Below are 25,283 nucleotides of genomic sequence, written 5' to 3' on the forward strand. Positions count from 1 at the left end.
TTATAAGAGTTACAACTACTAAACTATCTCTTCTCCTCTCTTCATGTGGTCTATTTATATTTAAAAATAATAATAAAAAGAAGAAAGGGAGAGAGAGGGAGAGAGAGAGGTATGCTCAATTCCAACGTGGCACAACAGGCTAGCTAAATTAATGAGTCCGGGTAAAAAAGAAATCCGAATTCAGGAAAATATGGATCCGGGTCCGGATCCAACTGTCTTGTTGTTTAGTTTTAGCCAACCTGACCGGTTCGAATTCGAACTTGAAAAAGCGCTCTCTTCTCTTTGCTCACCGAAACTGGAACTGAAACCTCACTCTCTCTCTTTCTCTCTCTCTCTCTCTCCGCTTTTGAAACCTCATTTTCCCGCGCTTTCTCGACTCACAGTCACACAAACACACAGGCACTTTTTCTACGGCGAAGGTTTGTTCACTCACTCAACTCAGCTTCGAATTTCTAGGGTTTTCTTTCTTCCCATTTCGAGAATTCGCCACAATTTTCCCGGCACCCAAACATGTCTTACGGTTTTAAATTGCAAATGTGTACGAGATTTTTCGTTGTCCGAAAAATTTGCTGTTTGCTTCCTACACATTCAGAAATTCTTCTTTTGCTCTGAACTAAGAGATTACTTTTTTATTTATTTTTTTATACGGAGTATTATTTTTACCTAAATTCTTTAATTCTTATTTTGCTTTATTAATCAAATTAGTTTTTGCAGATGGAAGCTCTGTACGCGAAGCTCTACGATAAGTACACTAAACTCAAGGTTAATGTGACAATGTGTATTTTTTTTTATTTATTATTATATTTTAATGATGCTATGTTTGGTCACTGAGAAAATTTTGCGATTACGGCAAACTAGTTCTTGAGAAATTGACAAACTTGTTTAGTTTGGAGTCGATATTGTTCCTTTTCTTTTTCTTCATATATATGCTTCTTGTTTTTTGGCAGAAGAGAAAATGGTCTGAGTTGGATAAGCTAAATAAAGATCAAGAAGTGAAATTTGTGACTTATGTGAATGGTATGTATTTTTTTGGGTTTATACTTTCAGTGTTTTATCTCTCTCTCTTTTTTTTTTTTGGTTCCAATCTTAAAGAACTGTTTTTTCTTTATGATTTTTTTTTCTTGTTTCAAATTAACTCACCTTAGTTGTATACTTTGTAACGAAAATTTGAAAAACATGCTGACCCAAGTTGGGTCCAATACCTATGCTTGCAAAGCTAAAGATCAATGTTTGTAAGGTTTTTCCGGAACATTGTATGTGGTCTCTCGGTCATCTGTGCCAATTGGTTTGTGAAATGGTAAAATAAAATTTTATGAGCTGTCTTTAGATGCCAATTACTTTGCTATTCTACTCTTATCTGGGCTAAAACTTGAAGTTCCAACTACCTTTGAATTGCCCTCCTTAATCGACATGGTTGTTCGAAGCTGTGTCTCTACTCTCTAGTAGTGTGCTTCTTTAGCTCGATTAATTTGATGAGTCTTTGGACAAAACTAGGCATGGCCTCTTTGTTCTCTTCTCACTTAGAGGTTTTCATTTAATAGAATAGTTTGCTGCTGACTAGATGTAAAAGAACCCTATAAAGTGTGGTTTTTCTTTTGCCTATGCATTGAGAGCCCTTTTAATCTTAATTGAAGTTAGTAATATGTGTCATCAATTGGACTGCACTCTACTGCTATTAACGTAATTATAGTTATCACTCAAGCTTTAAGCTTATTCTGCTTCATCATTTATTTTCTCACTTGTTGCAGCTGCAGAGGAGCTGATACAACACCTGAAAAACGAAAATGACCAGTTGCGTGCTCAGGTTGATGACTTGAGAAGTGAAGTGTCTTCAATTAGGTATGCATTCCTACTTTCCACTAACCTTTTGCTTTACTTCATGTATTTCCCCCCTGCATATAAAGCACCATTTATTCAACTTTTGGTGGAGCCAAAATGATGCAGGAAAAAGCTTAAATGGGTTTTAATACCAATTTTGATGTAGGATTTTTAGGTATTTGGCGCTAAACTAGATTCTTGATGAGACCTTGAATGTGTTGATGGCTGTTTAGTATTAAAATAATGAATTGAACATGAAATAAAGAAAGCTAAAACACTAGGCAATCACACCCGCAAAGCTTAAATAAGCTGCTAGAATTTTATTGAAATCAATCTCTCTATCAATCTTCTTGACTACAATGAATCCTTTATATAGGCTATTGCTAAATCCTTTCTTAGAAGAACTAGGACCCCTAAATAACCTAATCCTAGAAAGACTAGGATTACTAATAATAAAGAATAGCAATTAAGAACTTCTAGACCAAATAGAAAATGGCTCTTAAACAAAAATAAGACTCATGGGTTTTTTTAGTACAGCCAAGGACCGCCCCTTTCAGAAACTCTAGAAAATACTGAATTGCCCTATTCCAGTAAACTTAATTAAAACTGAACTAGCAACTTTCTAAGTTAAAGAAGTGTGGCGTCATTTAATCAAGTTTTATTAGGGAAATGGCTGTGGAGATATGGGCATGAAGTTACCCACCTTTGGTGGAGAGTTATCTCCACAAAATATGGTGAGGGTCAAGTGGGGTGGAGTACGAAAGTTTGTAGGAGGACTCATGGATGTGGCCTTTGGAGAAGCATTCATGAAGGGTGGGAGAGTTTTTCTAAGCATCTGTCTTTTGTAGTAGGTGAAGGCACTCGTATCCGCTTATGGCATGATAGGTGGATTGGTGATAATACCCTAAAAGATCTCTATCCTAAGCTCTATGTGTGTTCAGCTGCCAAGGATGCTTGCATCTTTGAGGTTTTGTGGATTCCGGAAGGGGGTATTGTTAGAGTGTGGGATTTAAGGTTTTATAGAGCTTTTAAAGATTGGGAGCTAGCTGCATCTTATTCTCTACTTTAGCCTATCCAAACTCGTATTCCTCGGGGTGATAGGAGAGATACTCTTTGTTGGGGCTCAAAGGTGATGGTAAGTTTGACACCTGGTCTTACTACCAAGCGATTCGGGTACTCCGAATTCTTTGTTTCCTTGGAAGGGTGTTTGGAAACCAAAGATTCCTAAGCGAGTGGCTTTCTTTTTGTGGATAGTTGCTCATGCTCGGATTCTCACTTTGGATAATCTCATGCATAGGGGTCGCCCTTTGGCAATCGGTGTTGTATGTGTTGTTGTGATGGAGAGTCAATGGATCACCTTCTTCTTCATTGTCTTGTTACACATACCTTATGGACTTTTATGCTTCAAGCTTTTGGTATTCATTGGGTTATGCCAGGATCGGTGGCGGGATTATTATCTTGTTGGCATTAGTGGCTTGGGAAGCATAATTCAAACATTTGGAATTTGATTCCAGGGTGCTTAACATGGATTGTTTGGTTGGAACGAAATCGTCACTCACTTGAGGACAATGAGAAGACGTTGGATAAGTTAAAGGTTTAGTCTTTTTGAGTGGTCTCATTGTTGAGGTTTTACTAATTCTTCTCTCTTTGAGTTTATGTTTTCCCTTAGATTAACTTCCAGATTGTTTTGCTGTTTGTTTCATCTATTTCTTGTTGTTCATCATCATGAACAACTTGTGCTATTCATCTTTTACTCATTAATAATAGTTCTCTGATTACCTATCAAAAAAAAAAAAAAAAAAACTAAACTAAACTTTTTTTTTTGATAGATAATAAGAGTTTTATTGATGAAAAAGAACAATGTGTTTACGATTGTAAACACACTGCCCTTGAAACAAATACAGTCAAATCATAAGGAAAGACTAATAGAGTTACGGAAATCAGACAAGGCACTACAATGCGTAAGCCCCCAAATACGAGACCACTCAAACAAAGTCCTAACAAGCAAGGTCTTCAACTTATCTATAGAACTCTCAACGTCCTCAAAAGTTCGGGTATTGCGTTCCTTCCATACTAACCACATAAGGCAAGCTGGTACCAAATTCCAAACCTTTGAAGAGTAAGTTCCCAACCAATTCCTCCAAGCAAAAAGAAGAGAAACAATAGTGTCCGGCATCACCCACTGAACCCCAAACATACTAAGGACCTCACTCCACAAAGCAGATGCAAACTTACAATGGATCAAAAGGTGATCCACAGTCTCCTCATCACACCTACATAAACAACACCAGTTGACAAGGGGCAAGGTCTTCTTAACCAGATTATCAATAGTAAGAATCCCACCCCTAGCAGCAGTCCATAAAAAGAAAGAGACCCTTTTAGGTACCTTTACACACCAAATGCTCTGCCAAGGAAAAGAAACAGAAGGGGCTTTCAATAAAGCAATATAAAAGGATCGCACATCAAAAACACCATTACGATTCAATTGCCAGATCAAAATGTCCTCCCCCTCCCCACTAGGAATCTTGGCAGAAACATGCCCATAGAAAGAATAAAACCTCCTCAACTCCCCTTCATTAAAATTACGACGGAAACAGAAGTTCCAACTCCTACCTCCCCCGTCTGGTGCAAAGATTAACATGTCAGAAATCAGAGCTTCCTTAACCACAGCACATGCAAACAATTCCGGGTATAATTCCTTCAAAGGAGTAGGACCGCTCCAAGGGTCGTGCCAAAACCGAATACGATTGCCCTCTCCTGCTTCATACACCACATGACTAAAAAAATTGCCTGCACCTTTCCTGATATTCTTCCATAACCCACAACCATGAGTCCCTCTCACAAGTCTAGTGCACCAACCTCCATTATCCTCTCCATATTTGGTGGCTATTACCTGACGCCATAAATGAGTAACTTCCTTCCCAAATCGCCAAAGCCATTTCCCAAGTAGAGCTTGATTGAAAAGCCCAATCTTCCGAATCCCCAAACCCCCTATCTCCACCGGCCAAACAACCTTATCCCAAGCAACAAGCGGATATCTGAAAACATCATCAGAACTCCCCCACAGGGAATTCCTCTGAATCCTCTCCAATCTATTTGCTATGTGTTGCGGAATTGTAAACAGCGATAGATAATAAGTTGGGAGACTCGACAAAGTACTCTTCAATAAAGTAAGCCTACCTCCTTTTGACAAATACAACCTCTTCCAACCAGCAAGCTTTTTCTCCACCCTCTCTAAAATAGGATTCCAGATCGAAGCATCCTTAAAATGAGCCCCAAGAGGCATTCCCAAATAAGACATAGGCAGATGCCCAACCTTACAACATAGAATGCGAGCCAAAGCACCCAAATTTCCAACCTCACCAACTGGCACAACTTCACTCTTGCCAACATTTACTTTTAAGCCTGTAATAGCTTCAAAAAAGATCAACACCATCCTTATATATAATAATTGTTCCCTTGACGCGTCACAGAAAATAATAGTATCATCAGCAAACAATAGATGAGAGATATGCAAACCTCCTCTTGCATTGGGGCTTGCCTGAAACCCCCTAAGAAAGTCACCCTCTTCTGTCCTCCTCAATAACCTGCTCAACACTTCCATCACCAACAAGAACAAAAGAGGAGATAAAGGATCTCCTTGACGAAGACCACGAGAGCTACCAAAAAAGCCAGCCGGGGACCCATTAATAAGCACTGAGAAACGAACTGAAGTGATACAAGCCTTCATCCACCTCCCCCATTTCTCCCCAAAACCCATCCTCTCCATTATGTAAAACAAAGCATTCCAATTTACATGATCATAAGCCTTCTCTATATCCAACTTAATGATCACACCCGGAACACCACTCTTCAATCTACTATCCAAACATTCATTTGCTATAAGAACAGAATCCAGAATCTGTCTTCCCCCTACAAATGCATTCTGGGAGTTGGAAATAAGTTTGTCCAAAACTCTTCGAAGCCTAGACGCCAAAACTTTAGACAGAAGTTTGTACAAACTTCCCACAAGGCTAATGGGCCGAAAATCTTTAATATTGACAGCTTTAAACTTCTTAGGTATCAAACAAAGAAAAGTAGCATTCAAAGATTTTTCAAAGTTGCATTGGCTATGAAAGTCTGCAAAAAAAGCCATAACATCCTCTTCTATCACACCCCAACACTTTTGGAAGAAAGCTATGGTAAAGCCATCAGGACCAGGAGCCTTATCACCCTCGGCCTCCTGAAGAGCAGCAATGATCTCCTCCCTATCAAACTCCCTTTCAAGAGAAAGCCTATCAAACTCATTCAAGCTAGCAAAATCTAACCCATCAACAGTGGGTCTCCAATCCTCAGGTTCCTGATAAAGACTCTTATAAAACCCCACCACCTGATCCTGAATATCTGAGTCATCTTCATACATAATGCCATCAACCTCCACACCCCTCATGGTATTGGCTCGTCTATGTGAATTAGCAAGCCTGTGAAAAAACCTAGTGTTATTGTCCCCCTCCTTTAAGAACAAAGCCCTTGATTTTTGCCTCCAAGAAATCTCCTCCAAAGAAGCTAAAGATTCGATTTCCGCCTTAATCTCACTTTTTCTTGCTTTATCTGCCATAGTCAGCACTTGCATTCCTTCTCTCAAATCCAGATTCAACAGCTCAAACAACAAACATTTTTTTCTAAAATGCACATCCCCAAAAATATTTTTATTCCAATGCTTCAAGTCTTTTTTAAGAGCCTTGAATTTACAGGCGAGAACGTAACTAGGGGATCCCACAAAATGATAACTGTTCCACCAGCCCCTAACTCGATCCACAAAACCCTCCACTTTTAGCCACATATTCTCAAATTTAAAGGGGCTTTTCCCCCTCACCAAGCCTCCTGCCTCCACCAGAATAGGACAATGATCGGAAACCACCCGAGGAAGAGGCCTTTGAATTACATCCAAGAAGTGTTCCTCCCAATCAGCTGAAACCAAAACTCTATCTATGCGAGACATAGCAGGGTTCGCTGAATCTCTAAACCACGTATACTCACCCCCAACCAAAGGAAGATCAACCAAAAAATTCCTCTCAATAAAGTCCGAAAAATTGAACATGGCTGGACTAAACGAATTACACCCAAGACGCTCTGCCGGGTATCTAATAATATTGAAATCACCTAAAACACACCACGCTGAACTCCACCTCACTCTCACACTATCAAGTTCTGCCCAAAAAGCATCCCTCAAACCGGCATCATTTGGGCCATAAACTCCCGTGCAAATCCAAACAAAACCATCTGCCACCCCTTTCAACAAGACCGAAACAGAAAAGCTACCCACCACACAATCAATTTTTTCATACACCCTTGTGTCCCATACCACAAGAATACCTCCCGCTGTGTGAATGGCATCTAAAGCCACCCAGTCCACAAAAGAGCTGCCCCAAAGACTTTTCACAGCAGCAGAATTAGTACAGTCCAGTTTGGTTTCCTGAAAACACACAACCTCACACTTCCATTCTTTTAGTAAGTTCTTCACAGTATCCCTCTTATGAGGATTGTTAAATCCTCTCACATTCCAAGATAGAAGTCTCAGATTCATGGACAACCAACAGAGCCCAACCCACTGAATTTCACAATCTCCCTGTTTCGTTTACCAGCTAGACCATCATAATTAACTGTTGAGATTAAATTCCGTAATTCCCTCATACCTTTTGTAGAGGAAGAAGCAGTACGACGAAGACTGCCTGCCTCAGCTTGTTTCTCCCATACTTTCTCAAGTCGTTGAAAAAATTCAACACACTGCCTCTCACAGGAATCTATAGGGAAGCCCACCCACTTACCGAAGCCCTTGACCTTCTTACTTACCCAAGCCGAAGGTTCCAAATCATCCTCCATAGAGATATCAACTGGGACAACTTCCTCAGTCATTAACGCTAAACCCCCATTAGGATCCCATTGAGCCAACGGTACATATTCCATCAACCGTAGCTCCTCCTCATCCCTATCCGACTCCGTAGGATTGACCCAATTCAACACCAGCGTCTCTTCATCAAAAGAACCCGAAACTATCTCAAAAATAGGAGAAAACCTGTTATGTTCTAGTAAAGGCTGATGGCAAGACACCTCAGTCCTCTTTTCTGGTTTCGTCAAACACTCCGACACAGCCTCAGTTAATCTGGGGTGATCACCGGAGCTCAAAACAGGCGAAACCTCCACAGCCCCACTTATCGGTCCCCCCGTCACTGGATCGCCGGCAACTGATACACCAGAAGTAGCCCCCACCTCGGCACCACTACCTGAACATCCCGTTGGAGCAACCACCTTCTGCACTTCCCTATTAGGTTCGCCGGGAATTAATGAAGCCCCTCCCATCTCGCCGGAAACACCCCTTTGAACAAAACCCAACTGCACCACCGTGTCGGAACCTCCATCGGAGGTTGAAAACTCCTCTCCCACCTCGGCGCCACTACCTGAACAGCCCGTTGGAGCAACCAGCTTCTGCACTGCCCTATCGGGTTCGCTGGGAATTAATGAAGCCCCTCCCATCTCGCCGGAAACACCCCTCTGAACAAAACCCAACTGCACCACCGTGTCGGAACCTCCATCGGAGGTTGAAAACTCCTCTCCCATCTCGCCGGAACCTAAGTTTGACTTCTCGATGCTGACTGGTAAGCCCGATACCTCTCCACTCTCACAGTGTCGTGACAATCCTTGTGGTTTCTGCTGGGTTAAGTCACCAAAATGGGCCTCTTGGGCCTGTTTAAAAGAGCCACCATCTGCTTGCTTAATAGGCCCAAGTTCAGTAGATGTTTTATCATTTAAACCAGACTTGGGCTGAACAAAATTGGCCCACTTCACCTCACGTTGACCCCTTCCATCAAGATCCATTGATATGTGTAGAGAAAAATGGGCTCTAGTCCACTTCAAAGTAGACACACGTGTTGGCCTTCCAGAAACAAGGTGAGTTGAGATATTTGTTTTTGGGATAAAATCAAATCCCCCAAATCCCTCCTTCTGGTTTAACGTACCAGCTAGTTTAGGAAACTGCTTCTCCAAATCTAAATCACTTCCTAATTTCACGTGATCATTAAAGTCCTTCCAAACTTGGTTTCTTGGATTACCGGTAGGTTTTGCACCCCTACCACCGCCGGCAACCACCTCCTTCCCCGGCCTAGAAACAAGTTTACCAAGGAAAAATTCACATAACTTCATTTCAAGAAAAGCCCAGCCACCCTTCTGAAAACCTTCTGGAACACGCAAGCAGCCACGTCGAGCCCCATTGTGATACTCAGAGATTTCCACAAAACAGCCACCCTTATTCAACCTACTAGAGCACTCCAAAATTTTATAATTCTCATGAAACCGTTTGAAATAATGTTGCTTGCTAAAATCCCAACTGCGTAACTCAGCCAAGCATGCAATGATCCAGTCCAATCCTGATCTACCTACCCGGATAGAACCATGGTACCTTCCCCGTCTTTCTGTAATGGAGTAAGAATCCATACGTCCTCCATCAAAAGCCAAGAAGAAGGCCTTTGTGTCAATGCGAAAAAAAGCAGAATTTCCCCTTTCCCCATGTGAAGGTGAAGGCTTGGATTGTGAAGAAGGTGGCGGCTTAGGAGGATTAGGGTTCAGAGGGGGTAAGGATGGTTGGGTCGGTGTGTGGTGTGGTAAGTATTGACCAAACTGACTAGGCCAAAAACAAGGCTGTGGGAAAGGGATTTGAGAAGGAGGGAAGAAAAAGGGAAGGTTAGGGAAGTTAACAAAAGGTGGATTGGCTTGTGTATGTATTAGGGGTGGAGGTGGAGGAAGTTGTTGTTGACTAGAGGAGTGGTGGGGCGGAGGGGGGAGGGTGGGAGCAATCATGGTATCAGACCATAAATATTGAATCTTTTGGTATTTAATATTGTTTTTCAAATTCTTTCTTGTTTGCATTATTAAATAACTGTAAATTTGGAACCATGATAGTTCTTTCATTAACGCATGATGAATATTTATATACAAGCTACTTAATATATACACACACACACAAGCTGTACATGATTTTTGGGCAATGGGCTGCTATAAAGAAGACATATTACAGCATTTAAACTATTAGCAGTTGCACAAGTTAAAACCCCTTATGACATTCTAATTTATTCATAATACATACATTTGATTTTGCACTCACAATCATGGTCTTCTCATATTCAATTTCAAATATATCTTGCATGCCTAATAATAACAGTCTGAGACATATGTCACTTATGTTTTCAGGTCCGCCAAAGATGATCAATTTACTGAATTCCAAAATCGTTTAATGGAAGAGAGCCAGAAGAGTAAGGCATATGGATTTGGTTATTTGGTGCTACTTGTAACTCTTACACTAGCTTACCAGTTTGGTGTGTTAGCATCTACATCATGGATTTAGTATTTTTCAGCTTAGACAAACCTAGATGAGTATAATAGGAATTTCTCCTTTGCTTCTGTGGAAAACTAGCATAGATAGATATTAAGTTTTGTCTGGGTATTTATCCATTAAGGTTATAATTGACTGGTTTTGAGAACATGCATTAAGGTTATACTTGCTTACTAGTTTGATGTGTTAGCAACTTAGCATCTGCATTATGGAGTTTCTTAGTATTGTTTCAGCTTAGACAAATCTAGATGAGTTTAATAGGAATTTCTCCCTTGTTTCATTTTTGTTGTTTGGGTACTAATGCATTAAGGTTATAATTGACTGGTTTTGAGAACATGGTAAGCCCTGCAATTATAGTGAATATATTATCTAGGGCAGACAGGAAACATGATGTCAATTTCACTTTATGTGGTACAACCCAAATACTCGTGCCAAGTTTGGTGCAAGAGGAAAAAGATTAACAATGGTAAATTGGAGACGAGTTTTCAGAGGATCATCTATTGCACATGATATTGTGGGCAGCCTAGATGATCAACATTGTTGGATAAGTACTAGGAAACAATTAATTTGTTGATTCGAATGATTCATAAGTAAAAATATGGAATAACTTTTTTTTTAAAAGAATGCAAAGATGGTTTTTATTGTGTGCCATGTGGAACATTTGCATTCAAATTCATGTTGAGATGCAACTTGATTCTAGATATTTGGTTTACCATCGGCTTTAAATGAACCAGCTAGGCTGGTTCTTGTATTCTAAACCTAGAACTAGATTGAAAGCTAAAAGGAGCTAAACTAGGCCACCTGGATAAATGCAGGTGTGTGAGGTCTGTTTCAGATTGATCGATGGAAAACATTTAGGATGTGTTTGGATACCGCTTATTTTAGCTGAAAATTGAAAACTTATTGCTGAAAACAATAAAAAAATAATTTTTGGATTACTGTTCACTCTACCAAACACTGTACATTTGCCTTAATGCACTGTTCATGTCCCATGAACAGTGCAAGAGATGCTGGTCAAAAAAAGAAAAAAAAGAAGAATAAAACACAAACGCAGCCATGAAACGTGTGTCCAAATGCGTACTTACTACTTAATTTATTGTGATATGGCTAATGAAGGAAAGGTAGGTAATTATAGTAAATGAAAGATAAATAACTCAATGTGGACACTAGTTTAGTAGTGCTCATGATGAGTGCCCAGATTTCCAGAAAAGTCAGGCCTACACCCATTTTCTATGCCTTCACTTGGACCCCTTAACTTTCTCATTTGAATTTATAGTATAGTTTTCATTGTTACTTTAATAACTAAATTTTTGTGTGGTTGTTGTAATTGCGAACATGGTTTTGATAATTAAACCAATTAACTCATTGGGTTGGGCTGGCTTGTGTTTCTAGTTGAACCGAACCAAGTTGTAGTTCAAACTTTTTTTAAGTGCAAAGAGATCATATTGTTTAATAAAAATTGGTGCAACTTAGTTTTGAAAGCTGTAGTTATATCATCTATATCGATTGGAGTTTCATCATGCTTCTCTTGTTAGAAAAGTTATGACAAATATGTTTGTATGTATGGTGTTTTTTTCATCCCTACTTAGTTTAGAGCTTCTATCGGCACTTCACCAAAATTAAGCAGGTTAATGTGTTTGATATTGTTGACATAAGTACTGCTTTGATGTGACTACATTTAAAGGACTTAAAAAGATGAAAAAAAGACTGTGTTAGCCTTTGAAATCTTGGTGTTTTCTCATGCTATGTGAATCTTCTATTGATTTTTGTAAGGAAAAAGTTATCCTCCAAAACAAGGTGGAGGAATATTTAAACATGTACTTTAATCACATGACTTGTTAAAATATTTAAACATGTCACATCACTATTAAATAAGTCATGTGATTAAAAAGTATTCATGGATGCTCATTTGAGTTGCCACATATTGGTTTGGAGGGACTTTCAAAAAACAAGTTTGCTGTTGTCAACTGTAATAGTTGGTAATAATGGTAATTCTAGCGTTTAAGCATGGGTGTATCTATTGTATGCTTCCTGTGTACTTGGGCCACATTTCTCTTTAGCTCAATAAAACTTATTAATTATAATTTTAAAAAAAAAGGCGTCTTTACATGACCAATCAATTCCTATTTTTTGTTTGATCAATTTCTGATCATCATTGAGAGGATGAATATATTGCAGATAAAGCTCTTTCTGAAGAAGTAGAGAAGCTCACTGTACTACAACTAGAGGGAAATTTTGGCAGTTCAAGGGTTGGCAGAAATGACAACGGACGTCTGAATACACCTAAAGTTACAAGATCAGTGTCCAACAGCCCATACAGAATAATGACCAGAAGACGTAGCAGGCTTTTTAGTTCTGAGAGTCAAGATGATGCCATGCAAGTGCAACAAGAATCAGAGAAAAATTTATTAACAGAAACTGTGCCCAGTGGTGCTCTCTTAAATGTTCAGCAGGTATAAAAGTTAATCCTACGTGTGTTGAGCAGGAACTATTAGTTTTATGCTTTTCTTCTGACCAATTTTTTGTAATCATCCAGCCGGAATGCTGTAGAAGAACTGCTAACACATCAGGTTGGTGTTGGAAATTAAATATCTGATATTTTTACTTGGCATATTTTTGGTTTATTGTGTTATAGTGTTTCTTAGGTGGTGGAATGAATGAAAGGGGCTCAGTTAACTGCTTGTTTCAAGCTTTTGTTGAGTACTTGGTGGGTATGAAACTATCTGCTGTTACTCAAACTGAGGGAATGTCTATTTCAGCCCTGCACCAATCAAGTGGTAAGCCATCAATCTGGAATAATAGTTTCAATTCCTTGACATGTACACATATTTCTTTTTATTTCTTGATTCTTTGATGTTAATATGATGCAACCAGCTAACATCTTTTAACTGAATGTTTGGCCATTCATTTTGTAATACCCATATTCTGATTCAAGAAGTTCCCTGTTAAATAGATGTTGTGGTGGGAGGATTATTTTGTTTCATAAGGATGTGTAAGAAGTCCTCTATCTTGATTTGATGAATTATTGTTGTCTGGGACCCAAAAGAGCGGTGACGGACAAAGAGCCAAAATTTCTGGATATAGGTAAAACATGCTCCAGATATTCTATGAAATTGTAGCATAAACGCTTTTATCTGAAGCATTCCAAGACATGATAATGCGTTTGACAGAGTGGACTTCTTAAATACAATTGACTTTGCTTATACTAAAAAAATACTTTTTTAAATATAAATTTTTAACTTTGTAAAACATATCAGTCACTTTTGCTATTGATCTTTGGACAAAATGATGTCTTTGGACACCATATCAGCCATTCCTCAAATGTATAATACTAAAAAAAAAAAAAAACTGCTAGTGTTTGACACAAATTTTGACTAGTGATTTAATCAAAGGATGTTTGCATTACATATATATGGGTTCAAAATAGAATGGTTGTATTGAAAGTATCTTATTGTACCTGTGTCCAATTAGACCTTAGAAAAAGCTTGTTTGATTGTCTAATTAAGCCTCTGGTATATTGCTTAATTGGAATTCTTGGCAGAACTAAGTTTTGGCTTCAAGCATCTTATGGATCAAATACTGCATGTTGATCACTACTTTTCTAATCTTGATCATAACAGGGTACTCATTCAGTCTTACATGGGTAGACAAAGCTGCTGGAGAGGAAGCAGAACTGTTGTACCGTGTCTCATCATTGGGGACATTTGAGAGAGTAGCACCAGAATGGATGAGAGAGGTCATTCTCTTCAGCACAAGCATGTGCCCTATCTTCTTTGAAAGGGTATCCCGTGTTATCAGACTGCACCATTAATGGTCCTCTTCTTAGTTTAGATTGTTGTTTTTGACAATCTGAAATACTGCAAGTATTTGTAAATCAACACCTGTGGCAATGGACTTGCGATGGGCTAGTCTAATTATCTTCTTGCTGTAGATTAGGTAGTGGTATGGTAGATTTTCTCGTAGATTAGGGAACTTCAAGAAAACTTTGTGATCTTCTATGTAAATTCAATGACTCATAGATATATTGATTGACAGTATGAATTTCTAGAGATAAACAAATCTCAGAATGTATTTGATATACAACTTGCTTATATAAAAGCAGTGGTTATCTTTAAAACTTAGAGGTGGTTTATGATGTTTTAATGATGATTTGTATTGAAATTAAAATATTGAGGATTTGTGCAAGTTCTTTTATTTTTTTGGTTAGAATATATAACAGTTCTTCTGTATATTGTGGCAAGTGGGCTCTGATGTATGTTCCAAGCTACAACAATGAGTTTAGACTCACCACTGCAGTGGTATTTGAGCCAGTCTATATATATGTTGATTATCACTGTGCAAGTTTTTTATGGTATCTGAGCAAGCGGTAGATCTGAAGTGCATATAGTATGCTGAACAATTTAGTTATCTCAACTCCTTCTCGAGGATCAATATATCTAATAGCTTTCTCTTTTTGTATCTGCCTCAATGCATGTCTCCACAAAATTTCCTGTAATCTATTTGAGGTGAAATACAAACAGGTAATCAATAAACTTATATGATGTTTGTCATGAAACATAAGAGAAACCTTCACGCCAACATGGGGCATGCATAGGCCCATTTACAGCCCATGTATAAAGAAGCCCAATCCCACTACACTTTGCAATAAGCCGATTAGCACTACTTCTAATAGTATATTATATATACCGTGAGTCAGAACGCATAGAATCCCAATCTCTCCATTCCCTCTAGTCTCTGTTCTATCTCTACCTACTCTTCGTCTTTTCCTATCTACATTTTCACTCTCTCTCTATTTCTCAGTCCCTCTCTTCCTCTTCCATCGTTAAACCCTATAAAAAGCCCCTTCTTTCCAACGACGTCGTTCCACACACAGAGACAGAGGGAGGAACCACAATGAATCCCTCTACTCTCACAACCGCTTCACCTTCTTCTTCTTCTTCCACTTTCCTCAACCCTCTCCGAACTTCTAACAACCTCAACAGACGACGCCGTTTCCGTGTCTCAGTCCCTCGCAACTCTTCCTCTGACCAATCCGCGCCTTCCACGTCATCGCCTCCTCCTTCGACGGGCAATACAGTCTTCGTCGGAGGCAAAAGAGAGCTCACCGGGATTCAGCCTTTGGTGGCCAGCCTCTCGCCGCCTGTCAGGTTGGCTTCCTCCGCCTTGTTAATCGGCGCAGCCATTGCCGCCGGCTACGGCTTGGGTTCTCGCTTCGGTAAGGCTCAGGGTAATGTCGCCACTGTCGGCGGAGCTGCCGCCCTCGGCGCGGCTGCTGCAGCTGCCGCGTATGCCGTGAGTGCGGCTGTGCCGGACGTTGCTGCCGCGGATTTGCATAATTACGTGGCGGGATGTGACGATCCTAAGGTTGTGAACAAGGACGATATTGAAAGGATTGCCAAGAAGTAAGTTCAATTTCTTGTTTACACTCATTCATTCCATTGTGATTTGATTGATAGCTAGTGTGTGTATGTATATGTATAGCAATTAAAAAAATAATAATAATAATAATAAAGTTATAGAATTTGAAGAAAATATGTGGCCTAAGTAAATTAGAATTTTGGAGACGAGTTTTTTTTGCTGTGAATTGCTTTATTCTAATAAAACGATGAGTTCTAATTGGTTTTGACTAACATGTACTAAAAATCAAATTAATATAATGATGAGGATGTGAAAATGGAAATGGAAAATTATTGAATTTCAAAAGCTTACTTTGCAACATTAGAAAGAGTCAACCAGAAAGTCAAAGCCTTCTATATTTTATTTTTATATATACATATTAATTTATTGGTTGAAGAGCTTTAATATATAATCTGTGGTGAAAATCTGATTTGAGTTTCATGGGGCTTGGCGTGTCATGTGTGGCATTTGAAGGTTATGTTGGACATCATTTTTTTTTTTTTTTTTTAATGTTTTTATTAGAAGGAACTACCATTTCCATATTGTATATGAGTATATGACTCTTTTTGCATCTGGGTATTGCACAAGAATGCATTCTGAGCTACAATTTATCTGCCTTCTTGGGTTGAAAATGGAGTCTTTTTTTTCAAGTGTACCAGACCTCTCCCAGACCCCACAAAAGTGGGACCTTTTTGCACTGCGTACGACCAAGTGTAGCTGCAAATTTGTTGTTATGGTCCGCTACTCTTCCTGAAAGAGGGAGGTTGTACCATTTGGGGGTTGTGAGAGTGACTTATGATCAAGTCTCAATTTTGTTTTAATTATAAGAGCCTACATTTTATTTTTCTGACTTCCTACTTTAATTTTCAGGTATGGAGTAAGCAAACAAGATGAGGCATTTAATGCGGAGCTCTGTGATATTTATTGCCAGTAAGTCAAATGATTAGTTGTGCACATATGGGGAGTAATGAAATCTTTTACGAATTTTATGTGGGGATCATTTGTATTTGAGATGTGCTATGATATGATTTTGGTATAAGATTTGAAACTGTGTAATTCAACTATTATGTTTGACTTTCTTGGTAATATTCTCTATCAATTTGTCATTCAGGTTCGTGTCTTCTGTCCTTCCTCCAGGAAGTGAAGAACTCAAAGGTGATGAGGCTGACACAATAATTAACTTTAAAAAGGCTCTGGGCATTGATGATCCAGATGCAGCTGCCATGCATATGGAGGTATTTCTTTTGTGCGTTCTCTGTATTTATGCTCTCAAAAAGTTTGAGAATGCTTAAGTTGTGAAATAAATTTCAAATCATAATGAAATAATGTTTGTGGCTTACAGATTGGTAGGCGACTCTTTAGGCAAAGGCTTGAAACTGGAGATCGTGATGGTGATGTAGAGCAGCGTCGGGTAGGTCATATGTGCTATTATTGTTAATTATTACCTATTAATCTCAAGGACTTAAGTCGAAGATATGGAGCTTGACCATTATTAGCATGTCTCCAGTGCAGGCATTTCAGAAGCTCATTTATGTTTCAACTCTTGTGTTTGGAGAAGCATCATCTTTCCTTTTACCTTGGAAGCGTGTCTTCAAGGTCACTGATTCTCAGGTAATTAGTCATTGATCTTTAGCTCTAGTTTGATAGCTAGTAACTTGTGATCTTGGTTTCTATTGGGTTTTTTTTTGGCTAAGGAATACAAGCACCCAATGGGTTTTTGGTTCAAGGCAGCCTCAATTCTCCATCCCATTATTATAGGAGGAAATTCCATTTGAGCTATATTTTGTTGGCAATCTTGGTCTCTTTTGTTGACATATACTTCAATCATGGTGCTGTGCATTCTGCAATGTGAATTTTTTCTTCCAACACAGTTTATCAAATGTTGACACTGATCAAATTTCTTGTGTTTCTCATAGTCTCTTGCTATATTTTTTCTTTTGCATGATTCAGTCTGTTGAATTTTACACTGATCAATGTAAATTAATGCATTTTATCATTAATTTACTAAGTGGGCAACAATAATCTTTTCTGTCAGGTTGAGATTGCTATCCGTGATAATGCCCAGCGGTTGTATGCTTCTAAGCTAAAATCAGTTGGCCAAGGTAAATACATCATGCACTAAGGTCTTTGTCAGTGACTAGTGAAAAATTTTGTATCATATTAATGAAACTTTGTGCTAAGCAAGATTGCAAACACTGAGCAGTTTATAAAGTAGTGTGCTTAACTTTTATCCCTAATAGGGCATATGGTTTGTTGGATATCAACAGCATGTTGTGATTAAATTTGCATTGTATGCTTAATTTATAATTTTAGCAGGGGATGATAGAGATCTAATCATATTCGATATAGGTCCACTTTCTTGGACATAAATAATACTCTTTGTTGATTACTTTCTTTTCTAATGCTAGAATATTTTTAATGTAGTTATTTGGTTTAATACATGCATAGAGTTGAATATTTTGGTGAATGATCTCAGTATTAGTTTCTCTACTTGCAATCCAGTAATGGTCATTTCTTTTTTGGCTGAATAATCATCCAGTAATTGTCCTACTTTTTGTAAAATCTGAATGGTAAATAAAGTCTTATATGTTGCTTTTAGATATTGACGTGGAGCAGCTTGTTAGCCTTAGAGAAGCACAGCGTTTATATCGACTTTCTGATGAGGTACCTTCCTTCTCAACTCTTTTGATTTAATATACGTAACTGGTTCGAAATTGTTCTATGTGTGATATATTCTATTCATTGCAGCTTGCCATGGACTTGTTTAAGGAACAAGCAAGAAGGCTGGTGGAAAAAAACGTTTCATCAGCGCTCAAAATACTCAAGTCCAGGACAAGATCAGTGTATGGTCACTGCTACTTGAAATAAATGCAGTTATAGATGTTTTCATGTGTCACAAACTCAGACACTATCATATATAAGTACATTATGTTTGGCAGGATACTCTTCTATGTAATCTAGTTGTAGAAAATTATCCTTCAATCATGTGTACCACTCCTTTATACACCTGAATGCCGGGTCTTATTCCCCTATTTTTGTTTTTGATAAATAATCTCTTTTTTTTTTCCCCCTCTTTCAATGCTTTTGCTTCTGTACATGCCTTTTGTTCTAAATATCTTTGTCATGGAAAATTCTTTGTACTGTATATTTGAGTCTTGTTGGAAGTTTTGATTCATTATTAGTTTGTGATGTGTATCACTTGCATAATCTAACAAAAAATAGGGTTTTCAGCAAGGTTGTCAAAGAAGCTGTGGAAGAGCTCGACAAGATACTAGCTTTCAATAGTTTGCTTATCTCATTGAAGAACCATCCAGATGCAGATCGCTTTGCCCTTGGGCTTGGCCCGGTTTCTTTACTAGGTAGGTATCCTAACTGAACCTTTTGTTTTGATGTTTACCAAAGCCACTCAAAGCTGAGTTTTGGACATTCCAAATCCTTGAGCTGGTATTAATTTGTATCTTTGGCTTAGGTGGCGACTTTGATGCTGACAGAATAATAGATGACTTGAAGTTGCTTTATAGAGCTTATGTTTCAGATTCTTTGTCTAGCGGTCGCATAGAAGAGAATAAGGTGAACAAATGAGAAAATTTTGCTAAAAATGAACATCTTCTGTTTTTGAGCTGAGTGTGCACTTTAACCTTCTTCATAATATTATAATTTATAATTGCACCTAAACCTGTCCATGGCAAATCTTCCATAATTATATGGTATTGAAAATTTGATAGATGCTAATTGTTGTATAAGAAAAGTCATAGGTGGTGCTTCCAATTGATCTTTCTATTGTTGCTTTTATTGGTGTTGATCCCTTATCATTTGGTAATGGAGAGTCATCTCCAATCCTCTAGGTTAATAACTAAGATTGTGATGCAGGACAATACCAAAACGGATGCAACACCAAAGTTGAACAGTAACCCCAACAAAAAAAAAAAAAAAAAAAAAAAACCTTACGAATCAGCACCTAGGCTTTCTTGGAATAGACATCAAGCAAGAAAGCCTAGGAATTAGCACCTAACATTAGCTAGAATCAAAACCAAATCATTGGGAAATTTCAATGGAATTTTTATAGATTAAAAAAATTGTAAACTGTCTTCATAGGAGCATATAGCAAACTTATATCAACTACACAATGTATTTCCATTTCTGATTGTCTTCTTTCTGTTTGTATATCTTCTTGAGCTACTTGTATTTGTTTTAAGCACAAAAGGTTTCACCATTGTGAACACGATGTACTTTTTTATGCAATAAAACTTTGATTACCTAAAAAAAAAAACTGACTTAACCCTATTTCTAATTGACTTAGGAAAGCTCAATTATTGAACTGTAAAAATAACCTGGACTCTTGATAATGATTTTTTTTTTGGGGATAATTCAATAGTTGGAGGAGGGGGTATTTGAATCCTGAATATCTCCGTTGTAAACACTAGGAGGTGTCAGTTGAGTTAAAAGGCTCTTGGATTGACTCTTGTAAATGAAATATAATACTATAATCTTAGTTAACTAATAGGAGCTAAAATAATTTGTAGTTGACCTGTAAAATTAAATGAACTCTATTAAAATAAAATTGTATGACAATTGATATTTTTCTTTATCTCATCTTAACATTGTCTTTATCATTATTTTTAAGTCTGAAAAACTTGATAAATAGTAAAATGCTTTTAAAACACCAAGCAATGGATGACTGAATCTCATTGCTTGGTGTTGGCAAGATAATTTTCCTCCATAAGGTAAATAATTAAATATTTTTCATCACTTGTATCAATCATGCTTGTTGTGTTTTTGTGGTTTTCTAGTGCCTGGTTGCTCTTGTTCGGCTTTGTTCTTATGTTGAAAACTTTTTTTTTTTTTTTTTCCTTTTTAAATTCTACACAATCCTCCTGTTATTAATACATATGTATGTTTTGGATATAGCTTGCTGCATTAAATCAATTGAGGAATATATTTGGTTTGGGCAAACGAGAAGCAGAAACCATTACACTAGATGTTACCTCAAAGGTATACCGTAAGCGGCTTGCACAGGCTGTCACTGGTGGTGATTTAGAAATGGCAGATAGCAAAGCAGCCTTCCTTCAAAATCTCTGTGATGACTTGCACTTTGATCCACAAAAGGCCAGTGAGATTCATGAAGGTAATATATATTGTAATCCTGGTCTTGTTTACATTTTTGCGTTTCAAAATATATATTTTGTGTAAAGTGTCATTTAAGTTCTGCAATATGTAGTCATGCAAACTTGATTATGTTGCTAAAATTTCTTGCTGCTTGTTAATGGCATATGTATAATAATTTATTTTGGTATCAGTATCTGACATGTCCTTTTTTTCCTAAGAAATATACCGACAAAAACTTCAGCAATGTGTAAATGATGGAGAACTGGATGAGGATGAAGTGTCTGCCTTGCTAAGGTTACGTGTCATGCTTTGTGTACCTCAGCAGACTGTTGAAGCTGCCCACTCAGATATCTGTGGCAGTTTGTTTGAAAAGGTAACTGTTCTCTCTCTCTTTTTGGTTACCTTTATCTTCTTTTGTATGTAATATCTGGTTGTCAGAGCATAAGTAGATCTTTCCATGGCATTATCATTTTATTTTATTAATTTATGTTCATGATATGTCAAATGCAATCCTTAGTTTTTCTCTATTCTTGGTGCACTTACATCCCAACTCTTGTACTTCCACTTGAGATTTAGAATTATAAAGGTTGATGGGGAACTGGAAAGGTTCTATGTTTTTATGATGGGGACCCTTGTGAGCAATTCAACATTTCTCACCGAAAAAGTTCCCTTACCAAGAACTTGATAGTATGGTACACTGTTAAGGGGTAGGCTGTTTGGAGATAGGTGTGGGTAGAGCTTCATCTTTCCCTTTGCTGGATCAAATTTGTTAGTGTTGTACACGCACATATCTGATATTAGTATGGTTAGTAGAAAGGAAAAGTGAACTCTTGTGGAGGACTTCAATTGATATGTGGTTCTCAGGGGTGATCAATGTGATGCGCCATGTTTCTGTGGTTGTAAGTTGTAACTGTTTCTTGAATAGCTATAACCAAAGATGAATGTTTGGGAAATTTATCAAGGGACATTCCACATCAAAGATATACTTAACATTTGTGTCAGACATAAGGGATGGAACTTGGTTATATTATCTAGAAATGAAGTTCTTAGATGTTAAGTTTGCCATTGGACTAGTTTTTAGTAATATTGAAAAAAGTTTTACTACAGTTGTGGAAGATTGTTTTTTGGTTTCGATTTTTGTAACTAATTTTCTTTGAAGATCTGTTTATGGCAATATAGTAAAATTTATAGATGCTTTGATATGGGAAAAGATTATGTAATTCTGTTGTTTGTATGTATCACAAAATGATGGTTGGGATAGTTGATAGTAATATCGTTAACCAATTTGTTGACTTATGCTATTGTATGTATTATTTTCCAGGCTGTGAAGAATGCAATTGCTTCTGGTGTTGATGGTTATGATGCTGATGTCAAGGAATCTGTGCGAAAGGCAGCACATGGCTTAAGGCTGACTAGGGACATTGCCATGTCTATTGCTAGCAAGGCAGTGAGTATACACTTTAAATGCTTTAAATTGGTGGTTTAAAGATAAAGTTTTGAGTCCAAATTTAACATGTTCCCCCTTTTCTTCAAATCACTGCTATTAAGGTCCGACAGATTTTCATCAACTACATAAAACAAGCACGGGCTGCTGGGAATCGTACTGAGACTGCAAAAGTACTTAAGAAGATGATAGCTTTCAACACTTTAGTGGTGACTGAATTGGTGGCAGATATAAAAGGGGAGTCATCTGATACCTCATCAGAAGAACCTGTAAAGGAGGAAGCCAAACAAGTTGAAGAAAAACAATTTGAAGAGGATGAGGAATGGGAATCTATTCAGTCGCTTAGGAAAATACGACCTGGCAAGGAACTTGCTGCAAAGTTGGGGAAGCCTGGCCAGACAGAAATAACTCTCAAAGATGACCTTCCAGAGAGAGAGAGGACTGACCTTTACAAGGCATACTTGCTCTATTGCCTTACTGGTGAAGTGACCAAGATTCCCTTTGGTGCTGAGATAACTACAAAAAAGGATGATTCTGAGTTTGTTCTGCTAAATCAGCTTGGTGGGATCCTGGGTTTGGGTGCTAATGAGATAGTGGAAGTACATAGGAGCCTAGCTGAGCAGGCTTTTAGGCAACAAGCAGAGGTGATTTTAGCTGACGGACAGTTGACAAAAGGCAGAGTAGAGCAGCTTGATGAGTTGCAGAAGCAAGTTGGCTTGCCTCCACAATATGCACAGAAGATAATAAAGAGCATAACCACTACGAAAATGGCAGCTGCCATTGAAACAGCTGTAGGTCAAGGAAGGCTTACGATAAAGCAGATAAGAGAACTTAAAGGAGCAGGTGTTGAATTAGATAGCATGATATCTGAGAGCTTGCGAGAGAACCTCTTCAAAAAAACTGTGGATGAAATTTTTTCATCAGGCACTGGAGAGTTTGATGAGGAGGAAGTCTATGAAAAAATCCCATCAGATCTCAGCGTCAATGCTGATAAGGCCAAACGTGTTGTTATTCAGCTTGCACAAAGTAGATTATCAAACTCTTTGATTCAGGCCGTGTCCCTGCTAAGGCAGAGAAATCAAAAAGGAGTGGTAAGGATTTTTCATGAACTTTTTATTCCCATTCATTATTTATTTAATTTGTTTGGTAAGATTATCCTTCAATGGTAGTCACATGTACTATAATAGTCTGGTAATGTGTGGGTGGTCAGATTTGAAGCCTTCTTTATGCCGTTGCAGGTTTCTTCTCTTAATGACTTATTGGCTTGTGACAAAGCTGTACCTGCCACGCCTGTGTCATGGGAGGTGCCAGAGGAGCTAGCCGATCTTTATACCATATACCTCAAGAGTGAGCCAGCACCAGAGAAACTGTCTCGGCTGCAGTTTCTGTTGGGGATAGATGATTCAATGGCAGCTGCTCTCCAGGAGATGGGGGATAGAAATGGTCCTGTTGGTGTAGAAGAAGAGAATTTTGTATTTTGAGTGTGGTGAAGGCACATTCAAGGGGCAATTGGCTCGTTTTATCAGCCTGTTTACTTGGACAAAGGGAGAGAAAATCGTATGTGGTGGTGAAGAAAAGAGTTTGACGAAATCAGGGTAGCTAGTTTTCAATGACATCACATGAAATTCAAGAGCCATAGAAGTAGTAATAGAACTGTTCTGTTTAGTCTATTTTTGACATACTTTTCTCCAACAAAATATTGAATATGTTTGAGGTTATTTGTTTTGCTAGAAAACAAAGCTTTACTGAACCAAAAGTCAATAATACAACCATCTAACCCGCAGAGCTTGAACAAGGCCAGAGGGGAAGAAGCATGGGAATAGAACACCACACAAATTAGCAGAATATATTTGAGATTATTAACATGTTTTAGAAATCATTTAGGTGATTTAATCGTTTGGTCTGTGTGTAAACATTGGCTTTATGGCATGTAGGTCCTGCCTATGTTCTTAAAAGACGTTAATGTTCGGAAGATTTTCTAAATAGTAACCACATGATATGCAATGTGGATACTATTGTGTAGGTTGTGCCATTTGGTACTGGTTCTTTAATCTTTTGCTAAGCATACCCAAAGGCATTGGTTCAAGCTTCAAGCTTCAAACCTTAATGTATGGTGGTATTGGACTCTGCATGGTCACAACTCACAAGAGTTCCTTCGGCTCCTACTTAGATCACGCCAGAATTTACCCATGCGTTAACCTTCTGGTAAACTGAATGGATGCTGGTGAGAGCAATCAAATATGGCGCTAGTATAAGAGGTTCTATGGGGTCAAGTTAGGTCACCCCAGAATTTACCTAGTGCATATTGCTTGTTTTTATTTTTTATTTTTATTTTTTATTTTTTTGAAGGACATTGCCCGTTATTCAACAAAGTCCAATGGATTCAAAATGTTATTTTACTCTCATTTTTTTGTTTTATTTTTAGGAAATACCCTGTTAGTTCCTAAATAGGAGTATCTATTAAGCACTTTTAGTCCCTAAATTTTTATGTGGTTAAGTTCTTAAAGTTTCAAAAATGGGCCTTATTGATCCTTATGTACACTTTTGTTATTTACTTATTTATTTTTGTCTCTGTATTACAGAATATTAAGGTACTATTTTTTAAAATTAAAAATTACACATATACACCATCAAAAAAATAAAAATAAATACACATATACCTTCCTAGACCTGAACCCTTTTATATTTTATTCTTTTTCTCAATCTCTTCTTGTTAAATTTCTATGGTTTTATCAATGAATAAAATTATCCAACTAAAAGTATGTCCCACCAAAATTACAAAAAATATATATTATTTGGAAATCACCTATCCACCCCTTTGTAACTCTTAATGCTGACAGGAGCACATTAGGCAATCCAGGCCTTGCACGACGGGAGGAGCGGGGTGTTTAGAAAGAACATATTGAGGGTGGATTACATGATTTTCCATTCACATCGGAATCACAACCAACAATGCTGCAGAGCCATAGGTGTTAGGCAGGGACTACAGCTAGCATGGAAATTTAAATTTCTAAATCTAGATGTTGTCTCTAAACTTCTTGTTTATTGGCTACCATCATTTGATGTTAAAACATCATATCTGGCCTCTTTTCATTTGTAATTGTAGGATTCTCCTAACCTGAGAGTGGACCGTTCATACACGTTACGTCTACT

General features: G+C 37.9%; 2 protein-coding genes across 3 annotated transcripts; both read left to right on the plus strand.

Annotated features, from left to right (window-relative positions):
• The first annotated feature begins 211 nt into the window (after positions 1-211).
• Positions 212-14,368, plus strand: LOC115981754. Of its 2 annotated transcripts, XR_004089448.1 has the most exons (10): positions 212-419; positions 715-762; positions 948-1,017; positions 1,749-1,839; positions 10,042-10,103; positions 12,362-12,636; positions 12,720-12,753; positions 12,829-12,960; positions 13,137-13,267; positions 13,804-13,890. XR_004089448.1 is itself a non-coding variant. In XM_031104104.1 (9 exons), exons 2-9 carry the CDS (start codon positions 715-717, stop codon positions 13,992-13,994), a joined length of 903 nt encoding a protein of 300 aa, XP_030959964.1. In that variant the 5' UTR covers positions 225-419; the 3' UTR covers positions 13,995-14,368. The 2 variants fall into 2 exon arrangements, 1 of the variants encoding a protein (XP_030959964.1); XM_031104104.1 differs by lacking the exon at positions 13,137-13,267 and having other exon boundaries at positions 225-419; positions 13,804-14,368.
• Positions 14,369-14,889: 521 nt separating this feature from the next.
• Positions 14,890-24,216, plus strand: LOC115981768 (protein TIC110, chloroplastic). The gene is made up of 15 exons (XM_031104119.1): positions 14,890-15,585; positions 16,451-16,510; positions 16,692-16,815; positions 16,923-16,991; positions 17,093-17,191; positions 17,616-17,682; positions 18,180-18,244; positions 18,329-18,423; positions 18,812-18,939; positions 19,050-19,150; positions 20,489-20,705; positions 20,905-21,059; positions 22,008-22,133; positions 22,235-23,221; positions 23,369-24,216. The coding sequence occupies exons 1-15, from the start codon at positions 15,077-15,079 to the stop codon at positions 23,609-23,611; spliced, it is 3,045 nt and encodes a 1,014-aa protein (XP_030959979.1). The 5' UTR covers positions 14,890-15,076; the 3' UTR covers positions 23,612-24,216.
• Positions 24,217-25,283: the final 1,067 nt, after the last annotated feature.

The sequence above is a fragment of the Quercus lobata genome, chromosome 1 (assembly GCF_001633185.2).
Source record: "Quercus lobata isolate SW786 chromosome 1, ValleyOak3.0 Primary Assembly, whole genome shotgun sequence".
Lineage (NCBI taxonomy): Eukaryota > Viridiplantae > Streptophyta > Magnoliopsida > Fagales > Fagaceae > Quercus > Quercus lobata.